This window comes from Lycium ferocissimum, chromosome 3, assembly GCF_029784015.1.
Source record: "Lycium ferocissimum isolate CSIRO_LF1 chromosome 3, AGI_CSIRO_Lferr_CH_V1, whole genome shotgun sequence".
Taxonomy (NCBI): domain Eukaryota; kingdom Viridiplantae; phylum Streptophyta; class Magnoliopsida; order Solanales; family Solanaceae; genus Lycium; species Lycium ferocissimum.
Genome location: NC_081344.1, coordinates 53,860,766 through 53,884,719, shown reverse-complemented (window position 1 = coordinate 53,884,719; position 23,954 = coordinate 53,860,766). Strand labels below are relative to the sequence as shown.

The 23,954-nt window shown below is 35.5% G+C and overlaps 1 protein-coding gene across 1 annotated transcript; it reads right to left on the bottom strand.

Annotated features, from left to right (window-relative positions):
* Positions 1–12,492: 12,492 nt before the first annotated feature.
* On the bottom strand, positions 12,493–20,109 carry LOC132050282 (SPX domain-containing protein 1-like). The gene is made up of 3 exons (XM_059441473.1): positions 19,677–20,109; positions 17,839–17,962; positions 12,493–13,559 (listed from the first exon to the last, which is right to left on the bottom strand). The coding sequence occupies exons 1-3, from the start codon at positions 19,929–19,931 to the stop codon at positions 13,015–13,017; spliced, it is 924 nt and encodes a 307-aa protein (XP_059297456.1). The 5' UTR covers positions 19,932–20,109; the 3' UTR covers positions 12,493–13,014.
* Between the last annotated feature and the right edge of the window lie 3,845 nt (positions 20,110–23,954).

The following is a 23,954-nucleotide window of genomic DNA, read 5'->3' as shown; positions in this document are numbered from 1 at the left end:
CAACAACAACTCCACGTTACCAAGCACCCTTGAATTAGTAGATTTGCTTGAAGGAATAATTTTTTTGGTGGCTAAATCTTGGACTCACTTTTTTTTCTTGGCCGAATGGGTGGTTCTTTTGCTCTCTAAGGTTCTTGATTTTTCTAAGGAATGAAAGTGAAGAGAAAAGATGACCTTGTCATCTTTTATTACACTTAATGGCCAACCATGTGGCCATGGCCCACTCCTAAGGTGGCCGGCCACATGGCCTTGCTTTACTCCCTCTTTTCCTTTCAATAATTAGCAACTTCTCATAATTCCATCTTTGGTCCCAAAGTTCTTTGATGTTTCCATACCAATAACGTCATACACACTTAGGTCACACGACAAAATCGAAGGTCACACGTCTCGACTTCGTATCCCGGAATGGTCTTAACCCTAACTTATCATAGTTAACCCGAATCGTCCCGTCGCTCAAAATACGGGATGTAACAACTCGGGCAATGCACGAGTTGCTATGCATAATCCAGCTATTTCATCCCTAGATATGGAAGTGAAAAAGCGCCAATATGAAGATCCCAAGTTGAGTTATTACGGAGATATACTTCCCCAGAAAGAGAAGTCACCATTTGAGATTTCTGAAGATGGGGTTCTTAGGTATCGAGGCAGGCTATGTGTCCCGGATGTTGCAGGACTACACTGTCAGATTCTGGAAGAAGCCCATTACTCTCGATATTCCGTTCATCCAGGAGCGACAAAGATGTACCATGATCTCAAGTCAATGTATTGGTGGGACGGCATGAAGAAAGATATAGCAGAATTGGTAGCTCAGTGTCCAAATTACCAACAAGTGAAAGTCGAGCATCAAAAGCCAGGAGGATTGTTGCAGTCTATGGAAATTCCAACCTGGAAATGGGAAGTGATCAACATGGATTTTATTGTAGGTTTGCCTCTTTCTCGACGTAAGTATGACTCCATATGGGTGATTATTGACAGACTCACGAAGTCAGCTCATTTCCTACCAGTTAGAACTGCATACTCAGCAGAAGATTATGCAAAGTTGTACCTTAAAGAGATAGTGTGACTTCATGGTGTTCCAGTATCCATTATCACAGATAGAGGGGCACAATTTACAGCTAATTTCTGGAATTCCTTTCAAGAAGGTTTGGGAACTCAAGTGAGACTCAGCACAACATTTCACCCACAGACGGATGGACAAGCTGAATGCACTATTCAAACCTTGGAAGATATATTGCGGGCATGTGTATTAGATTTCAGAGGTAATTGGGATGATCATTTGCCACTTATTGAATTTTCATATAACAACAGCTATCATTCCAGCAGCCAGATGGCCCTGTATGAAGCTTTATACGGAAGAAAGTGTAGATCACCAATTGGGTGGTTTGAAGTAGGATAGGTCCATAATTGATTCAACAAGCGGTAGAGAAGATCAATCTAATCCGAGATCGGTTGTTGACAGCCCAGAGTCGTCAGAAATATTATGCGGACAACCGTCGATGAAACTTGGAATTTTAAGTTAGGGCTTGTTTGGAAAGCCACCCAGGTAATTGGAATTGGGTGTAATTGGGTGTAATTACACAGTTTGGCCTGTTTGTTTGACCAGGTAATTACACAGTTAGGTGGGAATTGGGTGTAATTGAGAGGGTGTAATTACACTCTCCAATTCTCAAGGGGGGGCTGAGAATTGGATGTAATTACACCCTGTAATTACAGGGTTACCTTTTAATTTATTTCTTTTTAATTTTATTTTAATTTCTTTTCTTTTTTAATTTATTTTTTATTTCTATTATTTAATTTAATTTATTTTTTATTTTATTTTAATTTCTTTTTTATTTTTACTTTTTAATTATTTTTATTTTTTAAATATATTTTTATTTTATAGTATTTATATTTCATTCCCAACCTTTACTTCTTGTGGTTCCATATAATTTTTCGTAATTTTTTTTAGGTTTTTATTTTATTCATTTAGCATAACCGTGTTAATATTCTAATTTTTGAAACTACATCTCTTAATATTAGAAAGAATGAGTCATTAACAAACTTGGCATGTAATAAGTGACGTTATTAAAATAGAATTTTATTGTGAATGAGGTTATAGACTTATATTTTCCCTTTCTTTTGAATTATAGGAGTATTTACTTATGTTACGTTGAAACTTACTTATGTAACGTTGGAATTCGACATAAGAGTATTATGTTAAATTTTTTTCTTTTGGATTTTGAATTTGGGTTATATTTTCGATTTTAAAAATATTTGCTTTAGTACTATTGACTTGTTATTTCACATTGCATGTTGTTTATTTTTCACTTACAGTTGATAGAATTTTGTTAAACATTTGAATAATGTTATGGCATTATATTTATAAATATTCTTTTTTTTTGTCAAACATCCAATCCCATGATGTTCTCACAGAAAAGGTATGCTTTTAAGTTTTATAATCAATTAAAATAAAAAATATTATTAATTTAAAATTATATATCAATTATTTTTTACAATATTAGTTACAAATATATGATTATTAATTGACATATTTTCAAGAAACAATGTATTATTAAATTACTAATTTAATATCATTTATAAAGGCACATATTTTTTAACTATTAATTTTAAATTTTTTATAATCAAATGTTATTTTTAAATTAAACTAACTGTGTAATTACACTTGTGCAACCAAACAGCACACTTGTAATTACACTGTAATTACATTATGACAAACAAACAGGTCATTGTAATTGCAATACTGTGTAATTACAAGGCTGTGTAATTACTAGGGTAGTAATTACACCAATTCCAATTACCAGGTGGCTTTCCAAACAGGCTCTTAATGATCGGGTATTCCTGAAAGTGTCACCGATGAAAGGTGTAATAAGATTCGACAAGAAGGGTAAGCTTAGTCCCTGGTGTATTGGACCTTACAAGATTGTGAGCAAGGTAGGCCAAGTGGCTTATGAAGTAGATTTACCTCCAGAGCTTGAATCATTCCATCTAGTTTTTCAGGTGTCGATGCTCTGTAAGTGTGTTGGGGATCCTTCTAGAATCGTGCCTATAGATGATGTTCAAATTACTGAGAAATTGGCTTATGAAGAAGTACCCATTGCCATATTATATAGGCAATTGCGGAAGCTCAGAACTAAAGACGTAGCCTTAGTTAAGGTCCTATGGAGAAATAATAATAGAGGAGATGACTTGGGAAGCAAAAGAAGATATGAAGTCCAGATATCCGCATTTGTTTCCACCCCCAGAAGAGGCTCAGGACGAGACGCCATTGTCCTCAGGTATGTAATGTTTCTTTTGATGCTTTCTTGGTCGTGTGTGGCCATGCTTTCCGTTGTTGTTGTTGTAGCCCTGTGAGGAAATATATTTTGGGTTGCTGTGACAGGATGGTAGTGCCATATTACAGGGAAAACTCTGGCTAAATTTCTGTAGAATCCCCGAGAACTTAACATTTGAGAACGAATGTTCTTAAGGGGTGGAGAATGTTACACCTCGTACATTTCGTGTTGTCGTGCTGTGAGCAGACTAACGCAAGCCTAAGGTGAATATGAAGTCCATATGACCTTAAGGAGGGCATTTGGTAGCTTAAAGGTTTATATTACACGATTTTTGAAGTATTACGAATCGGAGAAACTAAGTTCGTCGGAGGAAGTGAAGTATAAGTTGTGTTTGAGGAAGATATAGCAATTATCGAGTTAACGATTATTTAGTAATGTCTTGAGGAGAAGCTATAGGACTCCTTAGATGGTTAATGAAGTCTTAAACAAGTGCCAAGAAGATGTTATAAGGATTTGAGATCAAACGAATCGACGAGAACAATTCGAAAAAAGAGGAGTTATACGACCACTTATACGGTGCATATAACTTTATACGATCCGTATAAGGGTTCGTATAACGGTTACAGTGGAGGGTCATCACTGGTGACATTATACGGTCACTTATACGAACCGTATAAGTGTCCGTATAACAATTACAGAGAGGGTCGATTATTGGTGAATTATGCGGTCACTTATACGGACCGTATAAGTATCCGTATAAATCATGACGGGTCAGATTTTCATAATTATAAATATGACCCAAGTTCTTATTTTTCATTTCTCATCTTCCCCACACCTCTTGAGAGCTCCAGAATATTCCACACAACATATCAACATAAATCCAAGGGAAATCAAAGATTAAACACCAAGAATCAAGAGAATCAAGTGCAAAGAGGCTCACTAGGGTTTGTAGATGTTAAGAATTCCTTTGGTATTGAAGTTGGGGGTTTTCTCAAGTGAAGTGTATTTATCCAAAGTTCATTCTTATATGATCAAAGGTAAGCTTTACATCCATTCCATGTAATTAAAAGTATTTGAGTGGTTGAATGACTTGGGTGAGAGAAGAAAATAGAATATGAGCTCAAACGTGGAAATAATGGTGGTTTGAGTAGAAACTTAACTTGAGCCATGATTCTTAGTATGCTATGAGTATAATCTTGTTGTGAATGACACTAATGATGTTGAGGAAGTATTACATAAAAGTGAATATGGTGTGTGTTGTAGTTATGATCATGAATGATTTTGAGAGGGAGTCTTGAGAATTAAACAATGCTTATTTTGAAGAAGTCTATTGATTATGATATTATGGGTGTTGTTATCGATGTTTGGGAGTTGTTTACCATATGGAGGAAGCGGTAGAAACAAAGGAAATGCTGCTTGATTTTCGTTAGCTCTTAGTCGTTTTAGTTTAGACTTAACCATGTTTTAAATGATCTAATTTAGTACGAATTCTCTTGAATGTAGAGTTGTGAGCTTGGAAGGAGAACATTTATTCGTTGAAAAGACGTAAATGTATGTTAAGGCTAATCCCTTTCTTTCAAAGGCATGACTTCTATATTACGATGTCCTCATATATTTTCATGATATTCTTACATCCCAAAAGTTGAAAATTAAAGATTCTTAAGAGCTTTTTATGAGGAAGATATAAGATGTGTTCTATGATGATGATGATGATGATGATGATGATAATTTTACTTCTAGAGATTCCAAGGCTTATGAATTGATGCTATTATGAGCTTAATGATCTCATTTCATAATTTCATTAATGTTATTCATTGTTGGCCATCTCACCTCATGATACTAGTTCCTTCAAGGTGAGACTTAGCGATGATGTTTGATCCATAATGTAATCGGAGTTTACCGACCTTACGTCACTCCGATAGAGTTACAGCTTTTACTTGAGCTCTCATGCATGCTTTATGTTATGTATATGATGATGATTACACCGTGCCTAGTTGGCCGGGCAGACACCACTACAATGGGCGTAGTGGGCGGCTATGAGGATAATTACATCGTGCCTAGTTGGCCGGGCAGACACCACTAGTAGGCGGCATGAGATGGTTACCCCGGACGCGGGCTAATGATTATCACACTGCACCCATATGGCCGGGAAGTTTATGTATGTATATATGATATAATGTTGTTTTAATATAAAAGTTAGCATGCATGACTCCGCTTTAAGAGGCAATCAGTTACAGGTTATCTCCTCATCTTATGCTCTCTTATTTCTTGATTATGTTTTTATACATGCCTTACATACTCAGTATATTTTTCGTACTGATGTCCTTTCTTTTATGGACGCCGCGTTCATGTCCGCAGGTAGATAGGGAGACGGCACAGATGCTTAGGAGCTTTATCAGCAGATATACAGGAGCACTCCACTACCCCGGAGTTGCCGTTTATTTGTATAATCTTTTGTGTACATATTTCGGGCATGGCGGGATCCTATCCCATCCTTATGATTTCAGTACTCCAGTTAGAGGCTCGTAGATACATATGTCTGGGTTGTAGATGTTATGCGATCTCGTAGTGCATATTCTCTGTTTATCATTTTGTAGCCTCGTGGGCTTATGTACATGTATGGTTTGAGAGATAATCAACGGTCATTTCATGATAAGCTTGTGTTGAGAATGGTGTATGTTCAGGTTGAGTTTGATGATAAGTCTGACAGGTGGTGCTCGGTATGCTAGCTCCAGGTACCCCTCATGGCCCTCTAGTTGGGTTGTGACAATTGATTCCCCAACTGGAGTGGACACCTCATGCAATTTTTTTGGTTTAATCCTAAACTTCTTAGCAATAAATGGGGTTACATAAGATAGGGTGGATCCTGAGTCAATAAGGGCATAGACGTCAAAAGTGAAGACTGCTAGTGTACCTGCGACAACATCTGCATGAGCTTCTGTATCCTGATGAACTGTCAACGCATATAAACAGTTTTGTCCTCCGCCTGTGTTTCCAGACTTAGCTGCATTATGCCCCTGGTGGGCCTGATTGTTATGAGGAGCTGCTGAGTTCGTGGACTGTGCCACGTAACCTCCGGTACCTTGCCTAGTTGACGGACAATCTCTTTGAAAATGACCCCTCTGGCCACAACCATAACATACATCCATACCCATACGACACTCACCTGGGTGTCTCTTAACACAATTGTTCCAACTCGGAATATCATATGACTTCTACCCCACACAAGCTTGAGAATAAGAACTTGATGGTCTGAAACTCTGTCGCTTATCATTTCGAAACTTAGGGACTGGGGCACTTGCTGTGAATGGAGCAGGTCCTACTGACCTGTTCTTAAAGAATTTCCTATTCCCATTACTGCTGAACTGTCCGGCAGACTTGACCCTCTTGTTGAACTCCTTGTCTTTCTCTTTCTACAAGGCTTCCTCCTCCTTTAGCCTTGTCTCATTCCCCTGTACGAAAGCAACCATCTTGGAGATAGTCATTCCCTCGTTCTGTGCAGCAATATTGGCCCCATCGTACAAATGGGGATCCAAACAACCAACAAACCTCCTCATTATTTCCCTCATGTCCGGTATCATAAGTGGAGCATGCTTAGCTAGACTAATAAATTCCAAATAGTAGTCCTGAACTGGCCTGCCATTCTGCTTAAGCTTCAGGAATTACTCAGCCTTAGCTTCTCTGACTTCTATTGGCATGAATTGGTCTAGGAATGCGCTTACAAACTCATCCCATATAGCATCAGGTGCATCCTCACCTCGGGATAATTCCCAAGATTCATACCAAGTGTTGGCAATGCTCTGCAGCTGGTGAGCTCTAAAAGTAGCTGCTTCGATCTCCGTAACTATCATAATCCTGAAGATTTTTTGAAGAGCATCAATATAGTCCTGAGGGTCCTCGTCTTTCTTTGTCCCCGTGAAGCTTGGGGGATTCATCCTAAGAAAGTCCTTAGTCTTGAAAGACTCTCCATTATTCCCTGAACTTGACCCAGATTCCCGACGCTGCGCCTGAGCTGCTACCAACTGAGTGAGCATGTTAATGGCGCTTCTAACATCAGCATCATTAGTTACGGGTAGAGGAACTGGAGTCTCTATTGGAGTAGTAGTCATTGGTGGCGTAGTCTCCGGTGAGGCGCCCGATCCGGCGGGCTCGAATAGCCTCTCGTCCCGCAAAGCATTAGCACGCTCTTTGGCTATTAGAAGTCTTCCTTTTTGCAGGCATGATTCTGAAAATACGTACACACACGAATTAGAAAGGCATCCTGAGAGTACTGCTTCTAACTGCACGATTTGGAGTATGAAAGAAGTGAGATAATCCTAAATGTCTTGGTGGTCAACTATTTATATGTGTGGGGCCTTCAGACATGTAAAAGTGACCCCACTGGACACGGTTTCATAGACTCCCTAAAGACACCTGAACATAGGCTCTGATACCAAGCTTTATCACGCCCCGAACCATGGCCTAGGCGAAACACGGCACTCGGTGCCTTACTGCATGTGACCAAGCGAACCACATGGCTTGCTGAATCATTATGAGGCATATCATAAGCCGAATATAACGTGAATGCATGATGAGCCTCTATAAAACGTAATAAGTCATAATACTTAATAAACATACTTGTTTAAACATGAGTGCAGAAATAACATGAATGGACCAAAGATGGATATACGACTCTGAATATCTGACATGACATGACTGACTAGTCTATGAAACCTCTAACATGAGTCTGAATTGGAAATCATACTTGCTGGGACAAAGCCCCCAACACACCTTTAATGCATAACTAATAAGACATAGATATATGACTAAATCCCGAATGAGATGGGAATCACCAATAAGCTTATACGAGTATGTCCTACTGTGCAGATGTGCCATCCTGTAAATTCGTACATGTATCGTGAAATACAGGCCCCCGAGAAAATAAAAGAGGACATCAGCACATTGAATATACTGGTATGTAAAGCAACTGAAAGAATAAGCATGACACATGAAATCACGATGATAAAACTGAACTGAAACTGAAACTGAAACCTGGTTGTGAGCATGAACCTGGATACATATATATAACATGAGTAAAATATATATGAGAGAGCATTAGTATGACCGACATGTAACCACCACGTTAGCACGTGGCGTCTGATCTCTGCCCGATCAGCTAAGCCATTTTGTACCTTACCAGGGTGCAAGACATGAACATGGCATGAATGGATCCAAATCCCTCAATGGGGAAATATGAAGGAGTTGTCCTAAACATGGGCGGAATGATCCTTATCCTATGGTGCCCTATCTGAGCCTTTTCGATAATCTGTGCAACTCCCAAAAACATGAACATGGAAAATAGGTCGCACTTGCTGCCCATGGCTTTCATAAATAATAATTTGCATGTACATGGATATCATTTCATAGTATTCTTGCATGAAAACGTGTAAAGTATGTAGAGTATTTTCTTGAAAATAAACATAATAGATTATAACTTGCATGTAAGGAGTCATGGAATGCAAAGTATGGGTTTTTAATGGATTACGGACAGATTCTCAATAATCATAATGATGTATCAAGAACACAACGAAGAATTTATAATAATTTAATACATAATATAACATGGGGCATGGACCTAGGGTTATCATGAACATGGTTAAAAACTCTAGTTTTCGTAAAGCTTCATACTTTATGGAAAAAGAAGCATGGCGAAGAACAATGATGTTTCCACACGTAGATAGCAACCCTACATACCTGGTAATGCTCCAAACTTGAAATAAAAATTTGAACTTGGAAGAAGAATTCCAAGGTTTGAGTCTTGAGTCCTTTAAATGGGTTTTCTTGAAAACCTTATGTTAAGAACAATGATTTTATGGTTAGATTATGAGAACACATGTTAGAATTGATTTGGAAGGGCTTGGATTGACTTACCTTGATGTTCTTGGTGTTGGAGGAGAGGAACAGGTCGTCCTGGGATTTAGGGACTTGTAAAAATAAAAATTAGAATTGAAACCAGGTATTTATAGTTTCTAGTGCGACGTGGGAAATACTGACCAAAATACGGTCCGTATTCTGAATTATGGTCTGTAAACCTGGACCGTAATTAAGCATATTTCTAAACAGAAACACTGTAGCACCTCCTTCCCAAATACGGGCCGTATTTCAAAACGGTCCGTTCTTAACAATATATATTCCCCAAGCCAAATTCCAGAATGCATAGTGATTTAGATGCCAAATTATGATTTGAAATAGGGGTCGTATACTGAAATACGGTCCGTATTCTGGGGTGTAAATCCCCATCTGACAACTGAAGAGAAATTTCTGAACCCCACATTCTCTATCTGGTTTTCTGAGTCTAGAATCATGGTCAAAGCTTAAGTTAAAGGTACAGGGTGTTGCACTGTCCTTCAGGAACATTAATTTAATAGGAACATTTTGTAGCATATTTCTTAGCTACTTATTCTCTCCCCCTTGTGTTAGAAAAACTAACACATATCCCATCTTCTTTGAGGGAATCCATCTTTGTGCATCATGGTGCATTAATTAATCATATACTACACATAAAAATTGTTAGATTGAAATATCTGGTTCCTGACCCTGAACCAATTGTGATAGGAGAATTTATCATAATTTATTGGTCTAAAGCATACATGCGATGTTGTATACAATATATCATATCTCAGACTAGCACATGAAGCTTTGTTCTCATAAGCAATGGTTTAGCTATTTAGTGGAGGCATTTAACGCCAAACCAAAATTAGATATAAACCAAAGATTATCAAGATGGATTGTCTTGATTACATAATCTGAAAATTGTGCTCTTAACTCAATTATTTTGAGCAAGTAATTTTATAAATGTCAAACTGCAGGTTTACAATAGACGCACATGTGACCATCTCATTGATGCATCTATTTAAGATATCAGCCATATTCACCTTTTATATTTTTCCAGAATTTAGGAAATTCAATCCCAACATTAGCCAGTATAATCAACTTATCATGAGAACAAGCAACAAAAATAAATTCTTGAAGAATCTTCTAGTTCTTCAATATATGTCAAATACTCAATTTGCATGTCATATTTGAATCGGGATGGCCAAACCGCTCATGCCGACTAATAAAATTATTAATACTAGTAAACTTCAAGTTTACCTTGCCATGTGATGTTTGTTTCAGTAAACTTCTGATTTACTTTGACATGAACTCCTTTTTTGTATCAATAAACTTCTGGTTTATCGTGACATATGATTCATCATGCTTATATTGTGTAGTACAATTTGCAGAATAAAGAGGGTAACCATTCACATACATATTAACCACTATGATTTTGAAAATATTTAATCCTCCAATAATTTATAGCTTCAATATGATAGCCATTTTACTTTAGTAAACTTCGGGTTTACTATAACTTGTGTTTCGATCATAACAATTTTGTATATTACAATCTAGAAAGAATTATATAATAGAATATAAGCTCTTCAAGACCCTTTAATTTATTCTCCATAATCACATATTCCTTGGACACTACTAGTGTCATGCTCTTCTAGATAAAAGTTAGCTCTTCTGGAGCCCTTAATTGATTTCGTACTATCAAATATTACCCTGATATCTCTGGTATTATGACAAAAAAAAAATATTGCAGCCAAATAAATGTTATAAAGACATTCTTAAATTCATAAATGACAAAAAGTAAGCACTAAGTTATACAGTCTTTGATACTTCTATCATCAACTTCTATGGTAAATATCTCCGTCAGAGGAATACCCATTAATATCTGAATAATTTGTATCAAAGCGGCAACCACATAATTATTTCTTTCTTCAGGAAATTTTTGTATGAATTGTTATTTTCTTCTGGAAAATTAGTAAGTAAACACAACATATTAATGTGGTTATAGTAGAAAGTATTCTACAAAATTTGTATCCTTTTACCATAGAATGATACATAATATAAGTATCCAAGATGATTTGATGTACTTACGATGTACGTGCAAAGAAATGGCCTTCATACCACAAAATAACATTTATATCCTTCGTTATTTTATCTCTTTAGGAGGTGTGTTGTGGTATTTCTTCATTCACTTCGGGGAATGAACTTAGTCATTTGGATGAGCTTTATACATAGTTTTCAATAGCTCATTATTTCTCTCAAACACAAAAACAAAACAAAAAAAAAAAAAAAAAAAAAAAAAAAAAAAAAAAACATTGCTTCAAGTATTTCTTGGACATTTTTCAATATCTTACTACTTCAGGAGTAACTCTCAAAGTTTTACTAATTCAGGAGTAGATATAAAGTTTACTACTTCAAGAGTAAATCATAGAATATTCGTAATATTATTATGCCTCTTCTGGAGGTGAGTATTTATAAGCGTTACTAAATATTGTCACATTCACTTCAGAGAATGGATCTGTATTTGTAATATTTATTAAAAGTTCTCATTCTTCAAGAATGGAACATAATTATTTGAACATGCCTTAAGCATATTAAATTGTGATAGTTTATAACCTCTTTTAAGATATTGCTACTTCAGAAGCAAATTGAGGCATAAATGTGATGTAGAAAATTTTTCTCTAACACATCTTTAATTGTAATCACAACAAACGTATGAAAATACTACCACTTCTGGTGGCAATATTATTGCAAAACTCTCCTTTGCGATACTGCTCTCCGAAAACAAATTTGAAGCCTTTGAAGACTTGTATGTATGAAATAGAATATAAAGATAAACAAAATAAATATTGGTTACAATATTTCAAACGCTTACCAGGTTCCCAATTATGACCGTCTTACGTGCATATGCAATTTTTTCTTCTCTTAGAATGGCAGTAAAATAGCAATTAAAGACCCATGGAAACCCTAGTTATTTCAGCAAGAGAAATCAGTAAATTTAAAAGAAAGATGCTACTTACATCTTTTGCTTTCTCCGTTCCTTTATAATATTATGTCTTCAAACATGAAAACAAAGATACATCTCTTACCAGCTTCAATCGATATGGCTTTGAATTGCCTCCCTGGTTTGAAATTAAAAATCAAAGTAAAATGATAGAGTCTCGTGCTGATAATGTTTTTATAAAATAATAAACAATCAAGAAGAATATTGTATAGAAAGAGAGAGAATGGGAGAATTCTTTATTCCTATCGAGGACGTGATGTCTTTACAATGGGGTTATAACCTCCATATTTATAAAAAAAAGTAGTTGGTCCCAAGTCATAAACCCTAGTTTTCTCCTAGAGATAGACATCCATAATAATAAATAAATAATATCTATAAAATATGTATCAATTTAAAGCAGCGCAACATTTTAGTTGAACAAACAAATAAGGGCGGACAAGCCTTTCCGGCCCTGCTCATGCTAAGCTACATTGTTGGGCACGCTCATCGTAAGGTTACGATATCCCAGTTACAATGTCTTGCTATCACATTCTACCTCCACATCAAAAAGTACACATATCAACAAGACATAATAAAATACATTATGAACGAAGTAACCTTTCCATAAACAACCTTGAGACTATAGGAGCATTAGCCAACTTGAGAAAATCCTAGAGCCACAAACACTTGATAAGGAACATCTCTACTAGATACTATAATATACTCTGGAAATCGAAACCCTATTTACGGCCTGAGGACGTAGTCACAGCACCTGAACTTATTACTTACACATAAATAACACCTGAATTCCAAAAAAGGTATAACACGCCAATATGTAGAGCATGTCACAGATGACAGAAAACACTATTTTGCTGCAAGACCTCATGCAGTTCATTCCTCATTCCTTTCCATTGGAGGCAAAGAGAACATGCTAACAGTTGAACTTCCACTTCTGATTTCCTGCAAGACACTCAGTGCTGATTTTGCAAGTTTCAAGTACATGTTTCCCATGTTATCAATCTCGGCAAATTCTTCTGGATCTTTGACTCCACTACTTCCTTCCCCTCCTGGTGTTTTACAAGGCTTTTCAATCTCTGCAAGGTCTTCTGGATCTTCAGCTACACCGATTCCTCCTCCACTACTTCCGCCTCTAATACTTCCTTCCCCTCCTGGTGCTTTAGACCAGTTTTTAATCTCTACAAGTTCTTCCGCATCTTCGACTTTGCTACTACCTCCTCCACTACTTCCTTCACCTCCTGGTGCTTCAGATGGCTCGTTTCGGGAGAAAAGGATACTAAGCATGGCTTCACACTCCTTCACTAGCTTATTCAGAACATCAGTTTTGAAAAATGGCTCCTCTAGCACCTTTTGGATGACAGGCAAGCGAATAAGAGCACCAGTATGTTTATCATACTTCTTTAGTATCTTCACTAGTCCTGCAAAAAGCATTATAACCGAAGCGGAAAAATATGTGAAAATGATAAAAGAACTGAAAATAATATCCTAATCATGTCAGTGATGCAGTTATTGATGTAGCTGAAGAGAACCATCCCGTATTTCTAGGCCAATAAGTACAGATGCAATAGCACTAAGCTTAAACATTGCAGCCTGGGAAGAAGTCTAAAGTTTAAGGAGCCAGCAGAAGTTCCGAACAAAATAAGAGACAAAGATCTGATCTATGCCTATTCACAATCAGCTATAGAACAAGCTTAAAATGAACAAACATGCCAATCAGTTTCTACTAAAGAATCGGATTACAAGGGTTACACTTAAATACAGTTAGATAGCCCTTGGCTCAAGAACTACAAATCCTCAGGTTCTTTTAATAAAACTTATTCAAAAGGTCCTCTACTAATCTATGGTTTATTACCCCACTTGGAACCTGTAGCTACCTACTGGATATCCATCATTGAGAATTTAAAAAGATCTATACAATGTTAGAATTTAAACACATTAAAAAATAAAAAGATCTATACAAGGCTTATGATGCCTGACACTGAGAGTTGCTATTTCAAGATTTTGTTACAAAAAGACTAGCAAATGATTAATTGACTATGTGAAATAAAGCTTCATTTTAGTTTCTTTTGTCTTAATTTTTTTGCATGAGGTAGTGCCTTTTCCAGTTGCTCTTCGATGGACAAATTACAGACATTTGCAATTTGGAAAATGACATACACCCTGCATCCAAATTTATATTAAGGTGTCTTGACTAGGCACAAAGTTTAAGAATGAAATAAAAACTCTTGAAAATAGTGGTCTAAAACAAACCATAGATAATTGCTTGACTGTAAATCATTTCATTAAGAGTAAAATGAGAAGTTTAAAATTAAATCGTTACTAAAGATAGAAAAGTGTCATTATTTTTGGGACGGACCAAAAAGGAAAGAGTGTCACATAAATTGGGACAAAGGGAGTAATTCGCATTACCAAGTACTCCCTCCGTCCCAATTTATGTGGCACCCTTTCCTTTTTAGTTTGTCCCAAAAAGAATGTTACCTTTCTATATTTAGAAACAATTTAACTTTATGAGATGATTTACAACCACAAATATATTCAAGGCTTGTTTTGGACCATAAATTTCATAAGTCTCGTTTCTTTCTTAAACTCTGTGCCTAGTCAAATGGTGGCACATATATCTCCTATCATTAAACCTTAACTGCATCATTTACATGAGATTGAGAGATTTAACTTAGCTTAAACTGAACATCTAATGAGAACTTCACCAACGCGCCCTCTAAGAAAAAGAACCCTGTTCACATTACTTCCATGACTGACGAGATAAATAGAGTATTAAAGTACAAGAAAACCTTGTTGAAGAGTGATAAGTTGGGATTTTACCAACTTATCTGCATCTTTACATGCATTTTTATTGTCTTTAAGTGACAAATATGGCTAGATTCCTATATAAGTTGGATAATTTTAGGTTGCAATTGATTTGAAGTTAAGAAGATGGAAAGAAGGAAGAAACAGATCAAAAGGAGCCAGAATTGTGCAGCCTTGGACTTAAACTTGAGAACTGCTATCAGCTAAGAAAGATTGTGAACCGTAGTTTTGAGTCGCGGAAAGCGAAGTGGTGTTTGAAGCAGCGAGAATTGAGCCAAGTCAAACTCTCAGGCAACCAATTGGAACCTGTAGAACTATTTTCAAGATTTCTGTACAAAAAGACCGCAGGAAATGATTAATCAACTGTGAAATAAAGATTCATTTACTTTCTTTTTTTATCTTCATTCTTTTGCATGAAGAAGTAGTGCCTTTTCCCAGTTGCTCTTCGATAAACTTTTACAGACATTTCCACCTTGGAAAATGACATACTCCCTCCATCCCAGTTTATGTGAAGGTGTTTGACTGGGCACGAAGTTTACGAATGAAAGAAAGACCTCTGAAAATTGTGGTCCATAGATATTTGTGGGACTGTGAATCATTTCATTAAGGGTAAAATGGGAAGTTTAAAATTAATTTGTTACTAAATATAGAAAAGTGTCATTCTTTCTGGGACTGACTAACAAAGAAAAGCGTGTCGCATAAACTGGGTCAGAGGGAGTAACTCGCATTACCAAGTACCTAACTGACTACTGGCTCTCATGGTTTTACAGATAGTGGTTCCTCCACAGCTTTCTTCATGCAATGAAGGATTCCTCTACAGTTTCTTTCTACATCCGCCACAGAAATGTCAGCATGCTTTCTTTCAAACTAAATAGATTGACATTCTCTAATTGTCAGGCTGCAAGAACAAAATCATCAATGAACAAGCCTACGTTCAGCTTGCTTTATGCTTAGCTTGGAATATGTTAGTCAAACTTCTTGTTGTTATTGTCCTTCCAAAAGCTACTTTAAAAGAGTTTCAGCCTCACTTTGATCAGTTTCAAGAAATGATGTGTGCTCCACTTTAATAAAGATTTCAAACATTCAACTGACAAATAAGAAGAGAGGGTACCTTAAACTTAAGAATGAGCTGCCACATCAAAAGTGAGATTCCGTTCTCTTAGACACTAGTTTTTAATACCCTACATCTCCTACCATTGAACCTTAAATGTATCATTTACATAAAGAACTTCACCAACGCGCCCTCTAAAAAAAAGAACTCTGTTCACATTATTTTCATGACTAACGAGATAAATAGAGTACTATAGTACAAGAAAAACTTGTTCAAGAGTGATAAGTTGGGATTTTACCAACTTATCTAAATCTTTAAGTGAACTTTTTTTTTTGTCCTTGAGTGATAAATATGGCTAGATTCCTATACAAGTTGCATAATTTTAGGTTGCAACTGATTTGCAGTTAAGAAGATGGAAAGAAGGAAGAGGATCAAAAGGAGCCACAATTGTGCAGCTTTGGAGTTAAACTGAGAACTGCTATCAGCTAAGGAAGAATGTGAACCGTAGTTTTGAATCGCGGAACGCGAAGTGCTGCTTGAAGCAGCGAAGATTGAGCCAAATCAAACTCCCAAGCAGAATCGGTAAAAGATAAACTTAATCCCTAAGAGCGAAATTAAAGTCCAGGAAAATGAAAATTTGAAGAAAATTCTGTGAGTCACAAATCAAATCACAGATAGCAATCTGGGGAGCCGCAGTTCAGCTTTTGCGCAAGTTTTAATTAAGCCCATGGTATAAATAGGACAATTCTCGTAACTCATGTTATCTTTTGTTTCTGGGAAAGGAAAGTGACAGCGCAACGCACTGGAAGGTGAGAAACGATGGTTTTCACCACTGGAGAGGAATCTTCAACATGTCTATCATCGTGACTCAATTTCTGTCAATCTCTTTACTTAAATCATGATTTTTATTATCTTATTGCCGTTATTGCTTTGAACATGAGAAGCTAAACTCTTTATCTAAGGTTTTGATGGAACCTTTTGTTGGTTGAATTCTTTGACTCTGTTTCCTATTAATCTTGGCGTTTTTGTTCCCTTTGTTCAACTATATGTTAATTGCTGTTTAATTGAAGAGCTCTCAATTGAACGCGCCGTTATATGTTGTCTTACTTGGAAAAGACTATAAGATTAGGTAGTTGTTGAACGACACTTCCGAATAATCAAGGAATTGATTACTAAATTTAAAAGTGAAACTTAGGGATAACTCTACTTTGTCGTGATTTTTGTGAGTTGATTGATTCACTAGCTAGAGTTAATTCCGGAAAATAAATTCTAGGATATTAATGCTATTAAACGGGAGATACTAACAGTGATTGAAGAACTCACAACCAAGGGAAACAAATTCAGTGATATTAGAGGGAACACGTATGCATTCATTCCCAACAACAACATCCCCAGTGAAATCCCACAATGTGGGGTCTGGGGAGGGTAAAATGTACGCAAACCTTACCCACAATTGGGAAAATCATTATCCTATGCTTTTTTATCATCCGTGGATTCTCTAGACTTTGACTGCTTGTAGTTTTGCTTCTGCTTATTTATTTTTAATTCAATTAGTAGTTAATATTTAGAAAACTCAATAGTAATTGCTCATTGTGTTCAACTTGTTAACTTGGGAATTAATTGACTGAAAGTTAACATTGTTCTCTATGGGATTCACCCTGGACTCATAAGCCAGGTTATATTTGCAGCGACTGCTTATCATTTTAGAACAATTTTTGAGCGAGATTAGAAAGTACATTATTAAAGCATGATATCTACACAGAAGTTTATTCATATGCACCATGCTTTCAGTTTAGTGATACTTCTTATTGTTGTCAGCAAAAATAGTAATGCCTGAGTACCTGTATAGTTAAGAGCACTGTAATTCTCTAATAGAACCATCTGTCCATGAAGATCCACTAGGTCTCTGCCTACTCTCATCAACTCTTCAGAACTTCTAATCTCGACAAAGCTATCTCTGAGTATCTGCAATTGCCAAAACAATAAAAAAAAATTATCATGCATAAATTTGATAAGTTAAAATTCAAAACAAAGCAAAAGCACGATAACATGAAGCCATATAGGTGAACGATGAAGTACAAATGCTAAATTTTATATTATATACGTGACATCATGGGGTAAATTTATTTCACTCATAGTCCCCCATACTCCACCATAAATCTAATAAAAAGGACTTGATTGGCATTTCTCTGCTATCAAGACACATTGCCTAGTAAAAATCCATCAGAGAAATTTAGACCATAAAGAATAGTATTGAAGTAACATGGCACATGCACACTCATCTGTCGCACAAAAAATGTACCGGATACCCATATTTCTGACTCTGCTGATCCTAAATGCATAACACAAAATCTTATTTCTTTTTATCTTCTGGTTAATTCTGCTTCAGCAATTATGGTATGAAAAAGATGTCCGCAATGAAATGTAAATGCATATCCAAATAAACAGATTTCCTTCTTCTCTGCTTAACATAAAGACAAAAGTCACCTGAATTAAACTAAGATAATTGGAAATCAAAAAGAACCAACTACCAAGAATGATGTAATGCTTCAGCAACAAAATTCCAAAGAAGAGGAGGGAAAATATTTTAAAGATCAACAAGGGTGCTGGAACACCTTATCAAGGTGGTGCCATCTGACACTTCGTGAAATAATTACTATTTATACATGTAAGATCAAAATTAAAAAGTAAAAATATTGGCTACGTATCATGATGTAGTGAAGCCAATTGACACAAGCAAGCTTGTGGCTTAGTTATCAAGTGGTTTTACAAAGCAGAAGGATATAATTCCCAGTTAAATATCAGTAAAACCCTCATGTAGAAGAGAAATAGATATACCCTGTTTGCTGAGTATATCATCTGAACAAGCTTAATAGCCCATTAAGTGGATCCCAAATCCCAAATTTTCTACCACTGAACCCGTATTATGACACTAGACCGACACTATGCAGTTTTGGGACTCACCCCGGGGTGGGGTACTTGCAAAATGCCTCGAGGCTCACATGTGGGGCTTAGTTCTGTGAGGCTTACGCCCTACACGACCGACTATACGCCCTAAACATGCCTAACGCCCAATGCTCGGGGCTCGCCTAACAATTCTTATACAAATTATGTGTCAAATTTCTTAGTTAACTTCTGTTGACCCTCATAATTCTTTCATAAATGAATGATACTTAATAGTAGTTTTTTTCATCTATAGAAATAAGAAGATTGAGAGTAACTCGAATAACAAGCATAGTATTGCATATTTGCTATTTAAGAACACCGTGTGGGTGAATATCACTTAACATTTCTTTTAAAAATATATGCAGCCGAAATTTACATCTTCACTTGTCATTGATTTCATGTTTTTCCCCATGCTAAGTAAAACGCCCCGCTTTTTAAAACACTGCTGACCACAATTGCAAATTGTCAACATTCACTGCTCCATCAGGGCCATCTAGATAGATTGTATTGGGTCAAATTAGGGGTTCCTAAAACCAAAACCACCACTAGCATACAAAAATAATGACTAAAACATAATCCCAACTAATGGATATTCTCTTATATGGATACTTTTCATACCAATCTGTTCAGTTTTTCTTGTTTTTAATTATTAATTTTGAAATTAACTAGTTTTAGGGAAATGTCAAATCTACAGCAATACAAATCAAGAATACTGAGGATAAGGAAAAGATACCTTCAATTGAATGATATAAACCTCTTCTTTTTCAATAAAGAAAGTGTTGAACTTGTCGATTTCCTCCTCCAAAAGCTTCACAAAATCATTCACCTCTTTTCCATCATCATCATTTAATTTTTGGCGTTTATTAGGATGATCAATCATCTTCAATTGTTTCTTGAGATCCTTATAAGACAAGAATTTGCCCTTCCAATCAGGTAGAGTCTGTTCTATAAGGGTCATCAAAATCATTAAGATCCTTCCAAACTTCATGATCCCTTCAACCAAACAACAATTTCTTTAAATGACTAGAAAGAGAGACAATTTAATACTAGGGAAAGGTGTTGGATTATATTATATATAGAGGGTGAAGAGCATTGGATTTTGTCGAAACTTACTAGGGAATATTGGAATAGCCACACAAGATTCCCTTGGGACTTCCTTCGTCCATGTTGCAATACGAATATACGATGGTGTTTGACATAGGTTTGACTGAGTAAAATTTAAAAAATAAAGAAATATTTTTTAAATTTATGGTCTAAAATAATTCATAGGAATTTGTTTAACTAGATGAATTGTTATTAAATATAGAAATACACCATATTTTTGGACGGTCTGGAAAAAAAGATTGTCGCATAACTTGAAACGGAGTGTTTGGCTTTCATTGCCACTATGTGCTCATTGGTTACATCGTTCATGTTTGGCTTTCATTGCCACTATGTGCTTATTGGTTACATCGTTCATGTTTGGCTTTCATTGCTAATTTTACAATTCTTTTATTTGTATACAATTGGGATAATTTGGTAGCAAGCAAATTTGGCTTTAGACTCCCTGTGTCACTATTGCGTAAGAGGAGTGTCAATCGTAGGAGCCCCTTATTTTTGAAAGATTCTATCATATTAATTTTTGGAAAAAAGTAAATTTTTAAAAATCATATCAACCATTTTATTTTTCTTCAATATCGATACAATTTGGTAAATTTTCGATTATTTTTTTAAGAACATCATTTAAAAACCGCAATTTTATTAGAATGCATGTTTCGTTTCATAAAACAGTAACATACTTTAATATAACACATAAAGTATACAGTTCTCATGACTACGTGATATTGATATGGATATATATTGCTCGTGGCCATGAGAAACTTTCATTTATTTATTTTTATTTTACATAGGGGGTAGGGAAAGGAGAGATGGGAGAGAGTACAATGATATGGGGATTCACCAACAAGCAAAGGTAAAAGTAAACCCATTATCTTCTCGTTGATCCCTACGTGGCCATGAGAATCTGATGTAGAACTTACCATACTTTTTTACAATGCGTACAATATCAACTGCTACAAAAAAAAAAAAGTGAGGATTTTCAGTACAAAATGAATATCACACCATGTAAAATATAGGGATAAGGCACCATTACCCCACGAACTATACCCTTTTGCTGACACCCCTTACCTTTCCCGGGCCCTATTACCCCCCTAAACTTATTTAAAACGGAATAATTAAACTAGCCGATGTGGCAAAAGAGTGTGTTTCACTCTCTTTGAGAGAGTGAAAACATAAAAAGGGGAAAACTTAATTTTTTTTTTAAAAATCTGCATTTTCTTAAAATTTGAAAATAAATCTAGTCTTCCACATTTAGTTTTAAAAAAAAACATGTTAAGAAAATAATTAATTTTTTCAAAATTTTATAAAAATTCGAGTTTTTTTCACATTTTGAAAATTTGAAACACTTTTTTTTTATTTGAAAAATAAAAGTGTCTAAGAAAATGAAATCATGAAAATCAAGATTTTTAAGACATTTTAAAAAAATAATCAAGTTTTCCATATTTTTAACAAATCCATTTTTCCATATTTAAAAAAAAAAAATCATTTTTCAATTTTCTTTTTTTTTCAAAAAGCTAGTTTTAAAAAAAAAAAAAAAATTTAATTTTTTTTTAAAAGGGTTTTAAAAATCCTTTTTTTAAAATAAAATTCATTTTTTTAATCCATGTTTTTTTTTTTTTTTTTTTTTTTTAAATGGGTTTAAAAAAAATCAAATTTTCAAATTAAAAAAAAAAGACGGGTTTTAAAACTCTTTTTTTTAAATAAAAATTCAGTTTTTTATTTTTATTTTAAAAAAAATTGACACGTAAGCTGAAAAAATTAAAAAAAAAAGAAGAAAACAAATAAATACACATGTATGGCAGGAGTGTATGTCACTCTCCCGTATGAGTGGGCATCGGCTTTTGGGGAGTAATTATTCGTTTTAAATAAGTTTAGGGGGGTAATAGGACCCTGGGAAAAGTAAGGTGTGTCGTAGCAAATTCGGGTATAGTTCAGGGGGGTAATGGTGCCTTATCCCTAAAATATATATGAAAGATGATGCTCTACAAAATTTGGCAGATTTTGTTGGAAAAGCTTATTCAAGAACACAAAAATTATATGACGAAGAACATTGAGACGAAGGTTTGACAATATGAATAACCAACACCGATTGCAAGGCTTGAAAAACGTGCGAAACGGTTTCCTAAGAACGATATTTTCTCCCTCTCCTCTACGAGATTGCTATGGGATTGGAAGCAAATAGTTTTAGTGGATATGATAAGCCTTTGAATTTCTGCACTAAGCAAATAGTGAAGAAATTCATCTAGGAAAGCAAGAATTCTCAACTTGATCTTTTGGAATTGGATAAGAGAGAGTATTTTGAAGAATGTCGTAAAGAAGGATTCTCAGTAAAAGATAACGTTAGAAATCAGAAGAAGCTGTCTTTAAATAGAACTATTGGTAACCAAAGAATGAAAGTGCCTTTTCATTTGAAAGGCACCTTTTGATTTAAAATATTTAATTTAATTTAAATAATTTCTAACAATCCCCCACTTATTTAAATATAAATTAGGACTCAAAGATCAAGTTATGTTCACGCATAGAGTAATATGTCTTTCGATTTGAATATTACCTTAATACAATGTCACAAGACGAAATCAAAATCTCATGTACCATAATAGCTTTGAAAATGTTCTTTCTTGTGATAATATTGATGACATTATACATATAAACATTTCATTCGTGCTTTCCACTCAAACATACTTAGCACTTTTATGGCCATGTGCTATCCAAAATTCATGAACCTTTATGAGATTAACTCCACTTGTCAATCGAAGCAGCACCACTTTCTTTTCTTTTTTTTAATTCATATAGGTGAAGTTATTTTAGTATCTTTGTCACAGTTGAGACACTTGTTCCTTGAACTAAACCACATTAAGAGTATGAGAAAGCAACACGATATGCTCAAATTACACCTTTTAAATAGGTATAAAATGGTCATTGTTCAAATATAGAATCCAACGAGGCTGGGGTCGAACCCCATAAAGAATACAATGGAGAAATATTCCTGTTAAGTGTAATAAATTATTAGTTTAGATTTCTAGGTAAAGGGGATAATTGTAACACTAATTTCTTAGAGAATCCAATTGTTGATGGCACACCCCAAACCGGAGGGACACGACTAGCACCTGGGCCTTACTTACCGAGGACCAACATAACGTAAATCAATAACCATTCTAGCGTATACAAGTGGTCATGAAGGCCATCATATGATAATCTTACGAAGCATGAGAGACTATTGAATGATAAATAAATTACCCAAAAGGACATACATAAGTGAATACATAGGACATACAGGCCGACGGGGCCGTACAAACTTCTATACATAGGACATTAGTCTACAAACCTCTAGAGAGTACGTAAATATCATAAGATCGGGATAGGGCCCCATCATACCCATAAGCATATCGACTCAAAAGACAAATCCGGAGCAAGTGGAGCACCAACACCTTCTGTTGAGCTGATAACCTACCGATGAGGATCGTCAACCTGTCTATCGGGACTGCGCATGCATAAAATGTAGTGTCCCCAAGCAAAAAAAGACGTCAGTAAGCATAAAGTTCCTTGTATGTAAGGTAGGAAAGCATAAGTAAAAGCAGTAATGTAAATAAAGATAAAGAAGTGACAACTTGTAACTCTGAATGTCGCTGAGGGCGTATGACATGCATGCTTTCATTTAAAAACATATACATATATATAAGACACTCTGTGGGGCTGCATCATCATAATCAAGCCGCTTTTTGGGGGTAACATATCATAACGTACCCAACTACAGTGGTGTGTACAATAGGTGCCATACCCGATCGACTATAGTTCGGCTGGGTATAGTTCGGCTAGGTGTCATAAAATTGATACATACATGTTACATCTTGAAAATTTCGTATCGTGGCATTATGAGTAGAATAATGCAAGCCTAAAGTAGACATGAAGTCCT